Source organism: Calonectris borealis, chromosome 2 (genome assembly GCF_964195595.1).
Source record: "Calonectris borealis chromosome 2, bCalBor7.hap1.2, whole genome shotgun sequence".
NCBI lineage: Eukaryota > Metazoa > Chordata > Aves > Procellariiformes > Procellariidae > Calonectris > Calonectris borealis.
In genome coordinates, this window is record NC_134313.1 from 149340224 (window position 1) to 149355764 (window position 15541).

Consider the following 15541-nt stretch of genomic DNA (forward strand, 5'->3'; position numbering starts at 1 on the left):
TCCTGTATCAAGTCCTGTATTAAGGAATGACAAACTCGTTGAACCAAAAATTCATTCAGCAGTGAAGATACTTATGATATTGCTGTCAGTTCCTTAACAGAAAATGATCTATTGGGATTATATATAAGAGACAATACAGGTCAGAAGTCTCCAGTGGCTCCCTTTTTATTTAAAGCTATATATGAGTATCCATGACTGAAGTTTAAGGGTTCATGACTATGGAGACTACAATGCAAAAAGTCAAAATAAAATAAGCTGATACTATCACAGACACAGAGCAGCTCTGTATATTACAAATATTTTATATTGACCTGTTTATTGGAACATTTACTATATGAACATACTGGTGTAGTATAGTAACAAACATTAAGATCAATAGGCAGGAGTTTAAACTTGCTGAGTTAAGGTACCAAGAAGCTGAACTGTGCTATTAATTCTATAAACAGAACAGATGCACTGAAGAGAAATAATATGCAATAATTGTGCACAGTATTGCATCTTATACAATATGGAAATATTCTGAAAGATTCTCTTCTAACACGGTTCAACACAAAGGCATAAAAACCTTTTAAAGTTGTCTTTACTACATGTTGTCTTTGGTTAGCAGAGTTTCAAGTTCCATGCCACAGTGTTCAAAAAAATGAACAATAATTCATCTCACACATGGCAAATTCAAGTCAAAAAAGCCAGACTCAAAGGGTTGTGATCAGTGGCACAAAGTCCAGCTGGAGCCAGTCAATAGTGGTGTACCCCAGGGGTGGACACTGGCGCCAGTGTTGCCTAACCTCTTCCTCAGGGACCTGGATAATAGAACAGAATGCACTCTAAACAAGTTCACAGAGGATACAAAACTGGAAAGAGTGGTTGATAAACTGGAAAGTTGTGCTGCCATTCAGAGGGACCTTGACAGGCTGGAGAAATTGAGAAACAGAAATCTCACGAAGCTCAACAAACAGAAATGCTAGCTCCTGCACCTGGTGCACCCCATGCACCACTACAGGCTGGGGCTGACTGGCTGGAAGGCAGCTTTGCAGAGAAGGCCCTGGGGATCCTGGTGGACAAGTTGAATATGATCTAAATTCTCATATGCACCAGTCTCTTAAATAACCTTTCTCTCTAACAATTCTGTTCCTTGAAAGCAAGTACTCTGATAAGCTGAATCAGGGAAGAAAAGGCCTCTCCTTTACTGCAGGCCATGAGACAACATATTGCTTGATAAACTACCCTTTGACCACAACGGAAGACAGCATTGATGCTGATTTAAAAATATTAAGATCAATTACAAACAGAATATATGCATAAAAATAACTCATCTGCTGGACTGACTCTTCGGACAAAAGAAATAGTGACTAAGACAATTCACTGTAATAAAGGACTTACCTTACTGTCTGAGTGATAGTTACACAAATCAAATGAGGAGATAACTTAGAATGTCAGAGAATATCTCTGAACAAGGGTTTATTTGAAATAAAATTTACATTTGCTTTAAAGTTTAAAATAACTCTTCTTTTGAAGGCTGGACGGCTTGATTTTGTTTTAAACTCTGCTTCTAAATAGTCATATTTATATAAAAAAAAAACAATACCATTGTTGGCACAGTAATTGTCTTAGAAATCTAATTGAGGTGCTCACCTTATCTTTTTACGTCAGCAAACTGAAATCAAGAATTTTACCTGATCTAAGAAAACTAGAAAGTTCCATGATTTCATCATCCTATGTTTGAACATAGCACAGGTGGCCAATTGTCATGTCTGAGTATTGCTTTTAATTAGTTTTATTGGAGGGGAAAAGGAGTATAGGTATCACAAATATTGAAGATCCGAAAAGGAAAAGCTAGCTTGAAATAAGTTCTTAAATTTTACAATAAAAACTACACAAAAATTTGTCATTATTTGGAAGCTGTGCAATTTTATGGTAAAAAGTAGTAAAAGCTGTGCTACTGTAAGATTTTTCATGGTTATTTTGGTCAGGTGGGTTTTTTTCATTAGGGCTAAAAAGATATGGATTTTCTCTTCAATTTAAAGTCAACCTAATATTTGGAGATTTTCCTGATTATCTATGGAAGGATGTACCCTGAAAGAGGCTCCTATTTCAGAGTTCATAGACAGATTCCAAAACTAATGCAGAGTATCTGTGCAAAAAGAATTTCTAAGTTTTTAAGTGAGTATCTCTTAAGTCACTTTGAAGTCCCTTATCATCTCTCAGACGCAGTATGATTAAACCTCCTACATGTAGATACTGACTTAATTCTAAACGCTTTTATTTTCTTTAAATCCGAAGAGCGAATTAGGTGCCATAATACACAATGAATACATAAAGAATTAATGTGTGTTTACAGGATATTCATTATTCTGCAAATAATAGAGACTTTTATTTTTGTAACAAACATACCTGTAAAAACAAATGACTAGGGAGCACATTGTCAAACGAAGGACTAAGGTAGACTGGCTCTATCATTCTTATGCCCATCCCACTGAAAAACATTAAAAAAAATATTTTAACTACTTAGATTTATAATTTTTAATAGTATTCAATTAAAATCATTATACTTACAAATAGAAACTTGAAACAACTACAAAAATGAAAGCACTTATAAATCAACTAAGAAAAATACTTTTACAATTTTGTAATCTGATATTCTTCAAAATTACATCATTAAGTTGGGTAAAGCGTAACAAAAAATGTACTACATTATAAATTGGAACTATCTGTAAAAATTGCATAAAGCTAATTTATCTTTTTTATACACAAGACAAACTGAGATCTAATCCAAGCCTTGATAATGTAAAGAAATGCATAAAAAGATTTAAATATGTTAATTTCAGTCCATAACTGCTTTTGGCTAGCCATGTATGCACTAGGGCACTGGCATATGATTTCCTACTTAGATCTTCCTCCATTTTCCTAGACTGTCTGAGATTTCAGTCAAATAACTAAAGAAATTCTATTTCAAAAGTCTTACAGGAACATTGATTTGCCTGCAAAGCAAAGGTTTGAACTTAGAAGCAACCTAAAAGTTTTAAATATAGATGAAGTTCTGACACAGATTTCATTAAGTTAAGACAAATGTACAAGGAAATGGACAACAATAAAAAGAAAAACAAGAAAAAAAATACTGAGCCTGAAAACAATACATTACTGAAGATAACAAGAATGAGTATTGTTTTGCATTTGCATTGCACAGTCCAACAAGAAGAAGGAAGAATATGAGAAAGCAAACTTTCAGACACCAGATTTAGTGTTACATACTGCCATTCCATGTCATCAACTCAACAGGTATATCCTACCACTACTTCTACTATATTTAAGTTCTAATAAATCAGAAATCCTCTGACAATGTAATCTTTTTTACTAGATCTTTTGTAGTTTGTTCTCAGGATGTAAAGTCTTGGTCATTAATTTGATGTCCATGCTCTTCTACACTGCTTTTTATATGTGTTTTAGATGACAGAAGAGAAAGAAACCATATGCTTTCGCAACAAAATAGAAAAGCAAGTAATCTTGAAATAGATAATTACCTTGGCAAATGCTATTAATTTATTTAAGATATCTGACCTTATGTTCTGTCCCCTACCCCACCAAAAAAAGCCCCTACAAATATTTTTAGGAGATGGAGAAATCGACAAGGCTGCAATTCTGTTCCATCCAAATAGGAAGGGGGTAATGAACAATTTACCAAAATGCAATTTTGCCACAGTGAGAATGTTTGTCACTTCTGTTTGTTCATATTGAAGTCATATGCTAAACATAAATTCTGAAAAGGCTCCCATTTATTGCCTCCTACCTCTCAAGTAAACTGGTATCTCGATACCACTATGAAACTAAATCAGTCTGCTAATACTTACTGTAGTAGTTTAATCACAATTGCCATCACATTGCCTCTACCTTAGTTGTGAAGTTACAGAAGACAGCAGGAGGCACAATTCTATTATATTCCCAGAAACTAACATTTCCCAAAAAATACTGGAAATCCCAACACGCAACACAGGTCTCAGTCAAAGCCATCTTGTGGTTTCACATAAGGTACAGAACATTTCAAAATGTCTTCCCATTTTCTTCCTCCCCTTTGCAAAGTCATAGGTGTAGATTGCAGTTACTATGGACTTACTTCAATGGGCCACTTGAACTAAAGATTTCACTGCGACTCAGTTCTGAAATTCCATTTCCAAGGAAAACTTTGACTCCTTCAAATTCTTTGGCTCCTCTTTTACATTTCCCTTCAATATCTGAATACACTGAGACCAGATCTCCAGCTTTCATAACTGTGCAAAGAAGAACGGAAATTTTGAGATTAATATTATACTTGACAAGACCATTAGTAGTAGCGACCAAATAATTTAGGATTTTCAGTAGACTACTTAATTGAACTCCTATATCATAGCGAAATTTAAACTTTCTTAATGTAATCAAAGGAAAAGATTAACTGATATTAGGCTTGAAAGTGTACATGGTGAACGATGGCTACCAAATGACTACAGCTATTGAGACACACAAGGTTACAAATCAGACAGCATGTCTTGTTTTTTAAGAGGCTAGACAAATCTTCACTTTATTTATTTTATCACCACATGGTCGCCCATAAGTTTAAGCACACTCTTCAGGATTCAATCCTCTGTGTGTGCTGCAAGTACATCAGACAACACTGGTTCACACTTACTGTACGAAGACAATTATAATAAATTTGTCTAATGACCTCTAATAGCTAGGTAGAACATAGCTATAGCTGCTATTTCTCTAACTATTGCTTTGATACAAGATTATATATTCTTGTTGAAACAATTTTTCTGGTGTGGCTCTCTTCCCTCTAAGGGAACTGCTGTTCTCAATAATCCTCTAAAACAGTTTTATATCTCCAATTAAAACCCTCCAGATCAGTAAAGTATGTAAAAACAGACCAACCTCTAGAAGTGTAGTCCTAGGGACTTAACAAACTTCCTGAGCTAGAACAAAAATAGATGGAAAAGGGGGACGGTTTAGGTGATCTTGTAGAATAGTGAGCAAGCTCTATGCACTGACTGGCTGAAAAATATGCTTAAAAATAAAGGCCTCCACTGACAGCAATAAACAATTTTCCAAAATTACATTTCTGACGTGTCTGACTGGCTGGAGCAACCAGAAGATATGACAAGTAAGATTAATGACAGTTCACTTCCCAGGAATTCTTTGAATTGTATTTAGGAATCTTTTTTTCCATTTTTAAGTGGCCTTCTGAATATGCACAAATGCCCTGGAATTCTTAAATGGTAATATTTGTTGGGTAGCCGCTAAACATTTCTTTTTTTGCATAGCTTCTTTTTACACAATGTGACACACAACATTATGTGATAGCCTACTGTTATTATCTGCTTAAACTTCACTGAACAAAAACTTGCAGCAATTTAACTCTTTCATCAAGCATATTTGCCAATGATTTTCTGCAGTATTCAAACATAAAGGATTTTATTTCACTATCTGCTGACAATCATCCTTTCAAAATGCATTAGTACTGTCTACAGTTCTTAAGTTTTTTGTAGCTTATATTGGCATTCCATAAACATAAATCTTAGAGTTTGATTAGTTAAATTAAACTCAAAGCCCCCTGATAATTAGTTTACCCTCATTTGGGTTGCGAGTTCAGTGATTAAATGTGTGTTCCTGCTGTTCTCTTTTTGTCCCTAGTTAGACCATCTGTGCTCAATACAGCCTTATTATATTTGGCCTCAAGTGGGTGGCATGCCCTTTTATTTTATTTTCCTATCTGCAATTCCCCTGAAGTATTCCTAAAGTTTTATAGTATCTTTTCTTTTCTTTGAATTGATGTTGCATGCATAATTACACGCAGCAATTATGATAAATCACTAGTTGACTCAAAAAGGGATTTGAATATTTATGAGGTTGTCTAAATAAGCAGTTTCAACAACTGCTACGGCAATATACTTACTTCATTATCAAGTCCTAGATTGAAAAACATTCCTGTTCAGTGAATTGGACTTAAGCACATGCTTAAAACTTCTTGAAGGTTTTTTCTTGAAAGGGAATGAAGTTAAGTGGCTAGATAAATGCTTTCCTGACTCACTTTGTTTAATAATAAGAATCATGATGATTAGTAGATCTTATCACAATAGAATAATGAGGTGAATCATCCAAAATTATACTGGTTTCACATAAAGTTAATTTGACCTTTAAATAAAAAATAAAATAGGCTGCTGAACACTAAGCATGTATATGTAGATTTTTTATCTTGTCTCACAGGCATTGAAACAAAAATTTCTATTTCGTAAGAATCTGACATTAAAATTGAAGATTTTTCTCATCTATAGAAAAAAACCTTTTTACTAGCTCTCTCATACACAAACAACATCAAATGAATCACCAACGAATTAAAAAAAGAAAATCCGTTTTTTTAGATCTGTAACTTAGAATCTGACAGGTTTGTGAAGGCAAGTACCTTTGTGACTGAATGAAGAAATAACATATCTGGAAATAGTATCTATTAAATAATCAACATACATCCAGTTACCAACTAGATGTATCTGTTGTGGCATTCCTTTTTTTTTTTTTTTTTTTTTTGACAAGACTGGAAAGCGGCAAATTTCTGTGAGTTTATTCTATTGAACATCCATATTAAAAGTTACAGTATTCAGTAGTAAAAAAAAATCTTAAAAAGCCAAATTTTACTTTGAACTCTCTTTAAAAAGATTTTCAAATGAAAACAAGCAACTGAAATCCCTGAGAACTAATACTTCAACCAGGAATTACATATGGAAAAAGGAACTTAAAACAGGCCAGGTGAAAAATAATTACATATAATTTATTACAAGTATAATGCAAAAATAGTGAAAATCTCCAAAAAAAAGCCAGAAAAACTTAAAAAAAATCTATTTACCATAAATTACAACTCTAAGATTAATTCCAGCTGTGAATAAAAAAAAAAAATTAACATCAATATTTATTGGAAATTGTCATCAAGGGGTGACATTTTTTCCATCCTCTTTACAACTTAACTGGGTGTATTTAGAGAACTCTTACATCTTGAGGTAGATATGATTCCAGGGACATAAACATGTGCTCCTCGAAGTACTGCATATCCACAGTGGGCTCCAACAATGACTTCAGATGCGTGTTTTTTTAAGTCTCGCCTAAAAATACAAAATGTAGTTCCATTTAAAAAAAAAAAAATACTGGAAAAAAACAAATACCCCCCCAAGTAAACTCTAGTTCATAAATACTGTTTTTGTCACAATATAATAGAAAAAATAGTTAACTATCATATATTACATTTAAAAAACTTATTCTGGTCCCAGAGAAATCAAAGGAATGAGCCGAGAAGTAAACCAGTCTTCAAAATAAAGCAGATTCTGACACATTCTGCCACTATTATGAACCTGACGCAGGAATACAAATAAATTATACTGGGATGGAGAAATAATCCTCTATCCCTTCCTAGGCCAGATGACTGTAAAGTGATTTTTTGTGTTTAACAACTGCTGAGTACTTCTACAATAAATGTATAACCAGATGCAAGAAACTTTGCCAATAAGAACTGTGAAGAAGATAGTTACTTGAACTTATTAAAGTGTAAACATATTTGAATATAAAAAGAACAGAATGTTCAGAAAAAGATGCTACAAAAGAGAATTAAATGAATGAATGAATGAAGAATAAATAAAAGCATTAAATGCTATTTTAGAGTGTACTGCATTTACAAACTAGTACTACTTGTTACCAATCTCTACGTAATCATGACATAAAGTGAATCTGAAGTATGTTAAGTCTTCATTATGAACAAGATACTTTAAATAAAATGTCCATCAGTGAATTCAATAAAACAATGAAGAAACTCCATAGGGGCAGACACAGATGCAACATGGGAAATATCCAAACATATCTTAAGAATGAAGAACGAACAGTCATTTTGTCGGGGATAAAATTGATTCAAGGATCCTTTCAGCATTATTGATCCAGTCTCCCTAAGTCTTGCTCTGGACTTGATTCCAGTGGAAGAAAACCCTGCCTGTATTTAGCTATAGTTCTATACTCCACCGCCAAAGTTTAGTTCTTCTGTCTGCCACCTACCTGGCTTTCCAGAGAGGATGTACTTATGTTACATTTTCCCTATAAAAAAGTTAATCTCATAAATAAGGAGAGAACTCTCTCTCTTTTTACATCTTTAAGGACTAAAACTCTGACCTGGTTAGGATATGGACTGTCCACTAGGTCTTAATATAAATGAAGTTATGCTTCATTTATAGTGAGTTAGTTATCATAACTTCGTAACAAGAAATCTGTAAGCAAAGTATGTGTTATGACATTTTAAGGCTAAAGACTGAAAATTTCAAACCTGGGTCCAATGACAGGAATTAATAAGATGTCCTGGAGTTTCGGGTGCTCAAGAACTGGAACACATAGTCCTTTAAATTGCTGTTTCATTAAAAAACATAATTATTAAGCAATACTAAAAAAACTAATATTTAAGTACATAATTAGACTGAAAACTATTTTTCCATTTGTAGTTTATAGCTGTAGAGTACAAAAAACAAATGTAGTGAAAACAGTTAAGAGAGGTTGGAAAATAGTGTGTAAGGAGACACTCCATATTAAAAATACTGGTGTAAAAGACTAAACATGTAATAAATTGAGAAATAACAAGGCCACAAAGGGATTCACTGAGAACTGACTTCAGCGAGTGGGACAGTGTTCTGACAGTCATAACCCTACCACTGGTTTCTGCTTTCTTCTGGAAGAAAGTTGTGTCAAGTTGGCATCGGATCACAGTAATACCACCAGAGAAGCTTGGGTCTAATCTGTGTTATCTTTTTGATGTTATTAATTATAATTATGTTTAACTCTACTCACGTATTGCCTGTCTTACTTAATATGCCAGGATGGTAATACTTTTTATTTTTCTTTTTAGCTTAACTTCGATTGGGTACTGAGAGCTGAGTTGTGCACATAATTGAAAAAAATGACAGCTTGCCATTTTAAAACTGTTCCTGGACTTTAAAAAGACAATGTCTTCTCGCCTGAGCCTTCTAAAATATAACCTTAAAACATGCAAAACCTTAAAACATGCAAAACTAGTTGGCATCTGATAAATAAGTACTTTCTCTTAAGAAAGAAAACAATCCATGAGCATACTTTTGTTAAAAACTGTTATATAGTTTCCCTTTCTAATATAACCACAATTCAAAATACAAAAAGTTTATGAAAAGCCAGTCTTAATTCAGTGTTCAGCAAAGCATTTTCCCTTGAAGCAAAATACCATACTGCAATACCCTTTTCCAGGTTTTAACAATCAAGCTAAAATTAGCATAACTCATTACCATTCCAGCCAGCAGAATACTGTCAACTGCCTCTGCATCACAGAAATGTCTTGGTTCCTGTCATGCAATAGCTCCCTGTACACCCACTAGCATTAATAATTTACTTAAAAAAGAACTGTATCTTTTTAGACAGAGTGAAGATCGAGGATAGAGTTTCAAAATAATCTACTACTTAAACATAACGGCTTCCACATTATCAGATAAATAAATGTTTAATTAAGGTAAGTAAAAATCCAGAAAATTATATAAAGATTAAAAACAGGTTAAAAAAAGAAAATACAGCAGCTGCAGGGCATCACTCTAGCTCCAGTTTCTAAAACATACAGATTTTCTCACTTTCCTAAACAGTTTTGAGACATACAGCCATTCTTCTTTAATCTTAAATTAAAATGTTCTAAACATGCTGAACACAGCATACTAAACTACAGTTTTTATCTCTTTCTACCATCTTCTCTAGACTTATGATGCCTTTACAGTATTTACTACAGTAGTACCCCAATTCCATCTAAGGTCTGGATCTGCCATATGAAAAAGAGCTAGTTTTCTTTTTCTTCTGTTATTGCCTTTCTTGGACTTATTAGATGAGGAATACTGCTAGACAATGAATTTTCATTTAACACAATGCTGACAGGAAATCAATATGATTGCGTAATGTTAATACTAATGGATATGTATTAAGTTAAGGAATAGTTTCCAGTAATGAAAAGCTCCCATAATCAGGCAAAAGATGAAATATCCTGTTATTTTTGCTGTAACAAAGAAATTGCACAAACCTTCTGGATCTCTTCAAACAGCAATTTTTTCACATGTTTCACTGAGGCCAAGTGGGTATTAACTCTAACAGTTGTGAAACCTGGTGGATGAGATAGATGACTTAACAGAGATTGATATTTACTCTCCGCCTCCTGTGTACCTAAAGCAGTGATAAGCTGAAAGTGAAAGAGAGATTTTATATTAAAGAGATTCACACAGCAGCCTCTTGTGCAAAAAAAGCACAGAATAAACATTCTGTAGAAATGGACAAATATGTTGTGTGGTGTGCAATAGTGAGGAATGTGTATGTCTGGAGGCCTAACTCCAGTGAAAACCTCATAAATTTCTTGAAAAGGACTTGGAAAAACAGTCGTATTAGCAAAATCATTGTAAACAGGCGGAAGCAAGTATCAAAAGTAACGGCTAGCGAGCTCTGTGATACTGTACAAAGAACAGTCCTAAGGAGATGGAAAAGTAGATTCAAAACTATGAATTAATAACTCTTATCCCGATATACAAAAATGTCATTTTTGTGTCCTTTGACATTAGGAATTCACAGATTGTCTATAGTATTTTTGGTTCTACACTGGGGTAAGGGAGTATTTCTTGTCAATATTATGTGGTTAATAAGTGATTAATTTTCTCTGTGATCATTCTTCAATGGGATCCAAAACTGAAGTCTCAGATTTATGCTAAGTTTAGTTTAAATATTTTTATGTTATTTTGAGCCAACAGGCATAAAGAATAATTTTATATTTTAAGTAGAACTATTATAAAAATCTATGTCTAATGAGAAGACAATACCTTATTGTAAGGTATTAAAGTCACACAAAATATTAAATCAAAGGAATATCAACAGTGTTCAGTTAGTGAATATTTGTTGATGATTAGTAGTATCTATTTAACATACCTCATTATTTCTAAACACTTTGGTGAGATACTCTTCAACTTCACGTTGGAAAGAGATTTTGGGGAAAAAAGACATCTTCCTTTAGTTTTTAAAATCTGCTGGTAAAGAACTGAAAAAAGCAAAATATTTTCTTAGCGGTTTTTATCATATTCTATAAGTTTATAAATGTAACATTAGATGTACCCACAAACTAAGCTGTAGTTTCTGATTCTTCTGTTTTAATAATGCAATTTTACTGTACTCAAAATTTCAAATATTGCTCAGGATATGACTGTAACACTACTGTTAATTACATTTCAAAATATGTTCCTTAGCATGTTTAGCATTTGCAATCACCTTACAATGAGGCTGGTTTCCTTGCTGTCACATCCTTCCCAGCCATACCTTCCAAGGCTACTGTATCAGTGTTTGAAATGTGAAGAAAGTGTCACCACCTCTAAATCCTGTCCCGTTAAAGTTCCCCTAGCTATCCTTGGGGAGAACTTGCTGTTTAGTCCTAGAATTCACTCACAAAGGCTTCTCACAGAATTTAGCTTTGACTCTTCTAAGTCCCATCTTTGAAATACTATTCTATTACATCATCATTCTATTACATCTGTTCATTTTTAGAGATAATCTTCTAATTTTTCCCTGTCAGATTTCTTTTTCTCAAGCTTAACTTCTTAGGTTTTCTCCATAGTTCAAATTATCCAAACTTCGTAACGGGGGCACATGTGCATGACTGTGGACAATGATTTTTATTTTTTCCATATACATTTAAAAAATTAAAGAAGAACTATAAGTAACAGTTTTCTCTTGAGTTTGTGTTTAATTCACAGTAGGAATAGCGAAGCATTAATGCAATGGAAGCTCTGCTGATCCTTACTGAAAATCTTCAAGCTGTCTGGTGAAAGATTACATGGTTAAAAGGTACAGGAAATTTCCAGATGTTGCTTTAATTCCTTCTGCAAAGCCCAGCTATAAAGTCCCTATTGTAGCTCAGCCCTGATGCAGCTTTTATTCTCTGTTCATTTTTCTCTGTAGGTAATAAAACACAGTTATCTTTCCAAATTGTATCTGCCCACCCCTATATTGCCTGTATTTTGAAAGATTATATACACTTCAGTCTGAAATGAGACTTCCTAAAAATGTAATAGTTTGTTTACACCAACTTAAATGGAGGGAAAGTGAGACCACCCCCTCGCCCCCGTCAGTGAGGTTTATTCCATCCGTAACAAGGAAATTTGAGTACTAAAATACTACATTTTCATTGTATTAAACATACTTGGAGAAAATACATTGGAAAGTTTGGTATTCATTCTATTTGAATAAGATGCTATTTGTCACTTTTATCATACAAAACTTTTTTGTATGATACATACATATCTTTTTTTGATATTTCAGATTCAGTTGAAGCTTTAATGCTAGAAGAATGTTATCTTTTTTAGACTTAACTTTTGAGCCCAGACAAAGGCAATTTTCAGTTTCATGGGTAGGAGTTTCAAAGCCTTATTCCCAACATTAGCAGCCTTTGAAAGAAAGAAACTGTAATGGAATTAATGAGCTTCTTTTTAGAATCTAACAAAATGCCCAAAAGAATTTATTTTGATATTTCTACTAAAACTAATAGTACTACAATAGTTCATATTACAACCGAAATTACCAAAGTTCAGTTTTAACGTTTCAGACAATGTGACATATCACGCCTCTGAGCTGTTGTCCTAGGATGCCTACACTACAGGAAAAAAAAAAAAATCACCAAAAAAACACCCATACGGCTCACATATGTGAGGAAAGTTTTTTCTTCAGAAGCATAATAAACTAGCATTTAAAAAAATCCCACACGTGAATTTTTTAAAGAATTGGAATCCTGAAAAGAATTAAGCAGGCATCTGAAAACTGGTAGAAATACGTGTTATTTATGAGCCCTACAAGTGACTTCGGTATTAACATTATGAAGGTATCTTTTTAGGACGTTAAATAGGTATTTTATGATAACCGCAGAATCCCACAGAATGATTGAGGTGATCTCACAATTACAGTTACTTCTTCATGGAAAACCAATGACTGATTTGACAGCATATTGGCAACAGGACTTGTTTCTACCTCATTTTTCAAATGTGACTGAGTGCTACCATGAAACATGAGCCAGTAGGTGGTCAAAACCAAAAACTCTTGGTCAAAAACACTGGCACCCAAAGGACAGAACTGCAATGAAGTTCCCGAAATGTGTTATAAAGGGAAACTAGTCCCATGATACAAATTAACAAGACAACTATGCCAATAAATAATGCAGAATCTCTATGGTTTGAAATTTCATAACAAAATAGAAAAGTTATAATGTGTTAGAAACCACTATCCTTCTAAACAGGATAGCAAGTATATTACAATGCCTGCAATATAATGAGGGCCAGCAGAAAAACAAGAAGAAAACCAAGGAGATTTCACTTCTCCCTGTGTAGGCAAGATAGACGTCACACAGAAGCACGATGCCACATCTGTGCTTTTAACCACAGTTAATGAACATTTTAGGAAGTCAAGGAACACATAACAGGAGAAGTTAAGACTTGACCCTGACTAGTTCCCAGGGCCTGGTATGAAATGTTACTGCAGAAGAGCTGCTCCATCACAGCAACTGTAAGGCATGTGGACTCAACACATGTGTTGAAATGACAAATACAAGAAACCCACTATCATTGTGCTTAGTTCAGGGAGAGGAACAACACACAAATGAAAAGCAATTCCTCGGTTAAAAAGAGCAATGAAAAATAAAACCACACAACTGGAGGTTCAGAGCACACCCACACAAGCCTCAGCTTTAGCGCTGCATGTATGCCCTTTGAGAGACCATGATCTCAGAAAAGATACAATGGAGCTTAGACTGGTTCAGGGAAAGATGATGACCTATAGATAGGGAATGGCTTTCAAATAAGGAAAGACTAAACAGTTTGCAATCTTCCAGGCTGGGGAACATAGTTGAGGAGGGATAGGGTAAAAGCTTATAAATTCAGACGTGGCAGGAAGAAAGGCTGATAAGGCAGACTGTCTAGTGCCTCTTTAAACACAAGAGTTGGACTTCAAACAGCACTAGCAGGAGGCAGGTTCGAAACCAAAGAGAAGTATTTTTTTCCACAGACCTGGTGTGCAGTACGCCTTGCCTCAGGAAAGGCTTGACGACTTCAGAAAAGAGCCCTTGAGGGAGCATCACCCGCTGTTCACCATCTCCTTACGGATTTCCCTGTGCCTCTGTTGGGAGCTGCTGCGGGAGACGCGATGCTGGACCACGGCTTTCATCTAACTACGCACATAAGCACTGCCAGATGTCAAACGTAGCCGGCACCCAGAGATGCCGAGCAAGATTTAACTTCCAAACCTCCTTTCCCCACCCCTTCCCACACGAGGAAAATGTCAGTCGGCTCATTGCTGTGGGGAGCGGTATTTGGGGCTGCCTCCTTTATTCCCCCAACCGCCTCGCTACTGAAAACACCAAGTATGTGTGTGGGGAGGGCACAGCTCTTCGCAGCCCCCCTGAGGCCCCGCGCGGCACCTCAAGCCAGGCCCAGGGGTACCCGGGAGGCGGCGCACCTCAGCGGGGCGCTCCGCCGCCGTCACCACTGCCCCCTCAGCCCCGGCGGATATCGAGGGAGACACAGGCCCGGCCCGGCCCGGCCCGGCCCCGGGACGCCACGAGGCCGGGCCGGGCCGGACCGCGTTCCGCCCTCCCGCGGCGGCGCGCAGACCCCCGACACGCCACCAGGCCCCCACCTACCGCCGCGCCCCAGGCCGGTCCCTCCTCCTCCGGGGCAGCGGCAGGAAGTCCCGCCTCTGCGGCCGCCGAGGATTGGTTGGAGGTCGACAGGGCGGTGCCGGCTCGGCGGTTACTATGGGAGCCAGACACGCCGCAGCGGGGTCGGGAAGTGGCCGCAGCGCTCTGCCGCGGGGCGGCGGTGTGCCCCCGCTCCCCCCCCGCCAGGGCACGGGAAGGGCGGCAGCAGGGCCGGCCCCGAGCCCAGGGGCCACCGAGCGCGGCCCGAGCCCTGGCCGGGATCAGCAGCGCCCTTACTCCCCTGTCGCCGGTGACGGGCGGCCGCAGGAGTTTCCCCCGCGGGCCGCGCCGCCGCAATGTCCTTCTCCCTCTTCTAGGGTTTCGAGGTCTGTCTCGGAACAGCCGCCCGCATCGCTGCCGGCAGGTGCCCGCGACGGAGCAGCGTGCCCCTACGTTACGGGGCAGCAATGAGTTTGCGACGCTGCAGTAGCTCAGGCGACAAGTTCAATTCCCGACTCCAGTGCATAAAGAAACTCATTTGACAAAACGCTGCTGAGGGCGCTTTCTCTTCTTTCCGCACGAGCAAGCTTAGATGCTGCTGAGTGGATTAAAGTAACAGGTTTTGTACTTCCACCCCTCCTGCACGTAAGTGCCTGCGGATTCCTTCGCTAAGGCGGAGCAGGGTTCGTCCTCTCCCACTGGCCGACCCTCCCCAAGGCGCTGCCCAGAGAGAAAACTGGGGTCCCCAGCAAGAGCTCAGTATGCAGCACAGCACTGAAAACGAGTCCGTTGTTTTAAAATTCTTTACTATACAGGAAAAAAACGAGTGCC

At 36.9% G+C, this 15541-nt stretch overlaps 1 protein-coding gene across 6 annotated transcripts in view; it reads right to left on the minus strand.

Annotated features, from left to right (window-relative positions):
* Positions 1–14765, minus strand: part of NSUN6 (NOP2/Sun RNA methyltransferase 6) — a 29350-nt gene extending 14585 nt beyond the window's left edge. Inside the window, exons 1-9 of one of the 6 annotated variants that reach the window (XM_075143899.1) lie at positions 14714–14744; positions 14082–14257; positions 10966–11074; positions 10076–10231; positions 8321–8400; positions 7009–7118; positions 6866–6895; positions 4109–4262; positions 2392–2473 (exon numbers count right to left, since the gene is read on the minus strand). In XM_075143899.1, coding sequence (XP_075000000.1) covers positions 2392–2473; positions 4109–4262; positions 6866–6895; positions 7009–7118; positions 8321–8400; positions 10076–10231; positions 10966–11040 — 687 coding nt within the window. In that variant the 5' untranslated portion in view covers positions 11041–11074; positions 14082–14257; positions 14714–14744. Of the gene's footprint in view, positions 1–2391; positions 2474–4108; positions 4263–4899; positions 5094–6865; positions 6896–7008; positions 7119–8320; positions 8401–10075; positions 10232–10965; positions 11075–12399; positions 12490–14081; positions 14606–14713 lie in introns of those variants that run through there. The other 5 variants (XM_075143898.1, XM_075143900.1, XM_075143904.1 and 2 more) reach the window with 5 other exon arrangements.
* Positions 14766–15541: the final 776 nt, after the last annotated feature.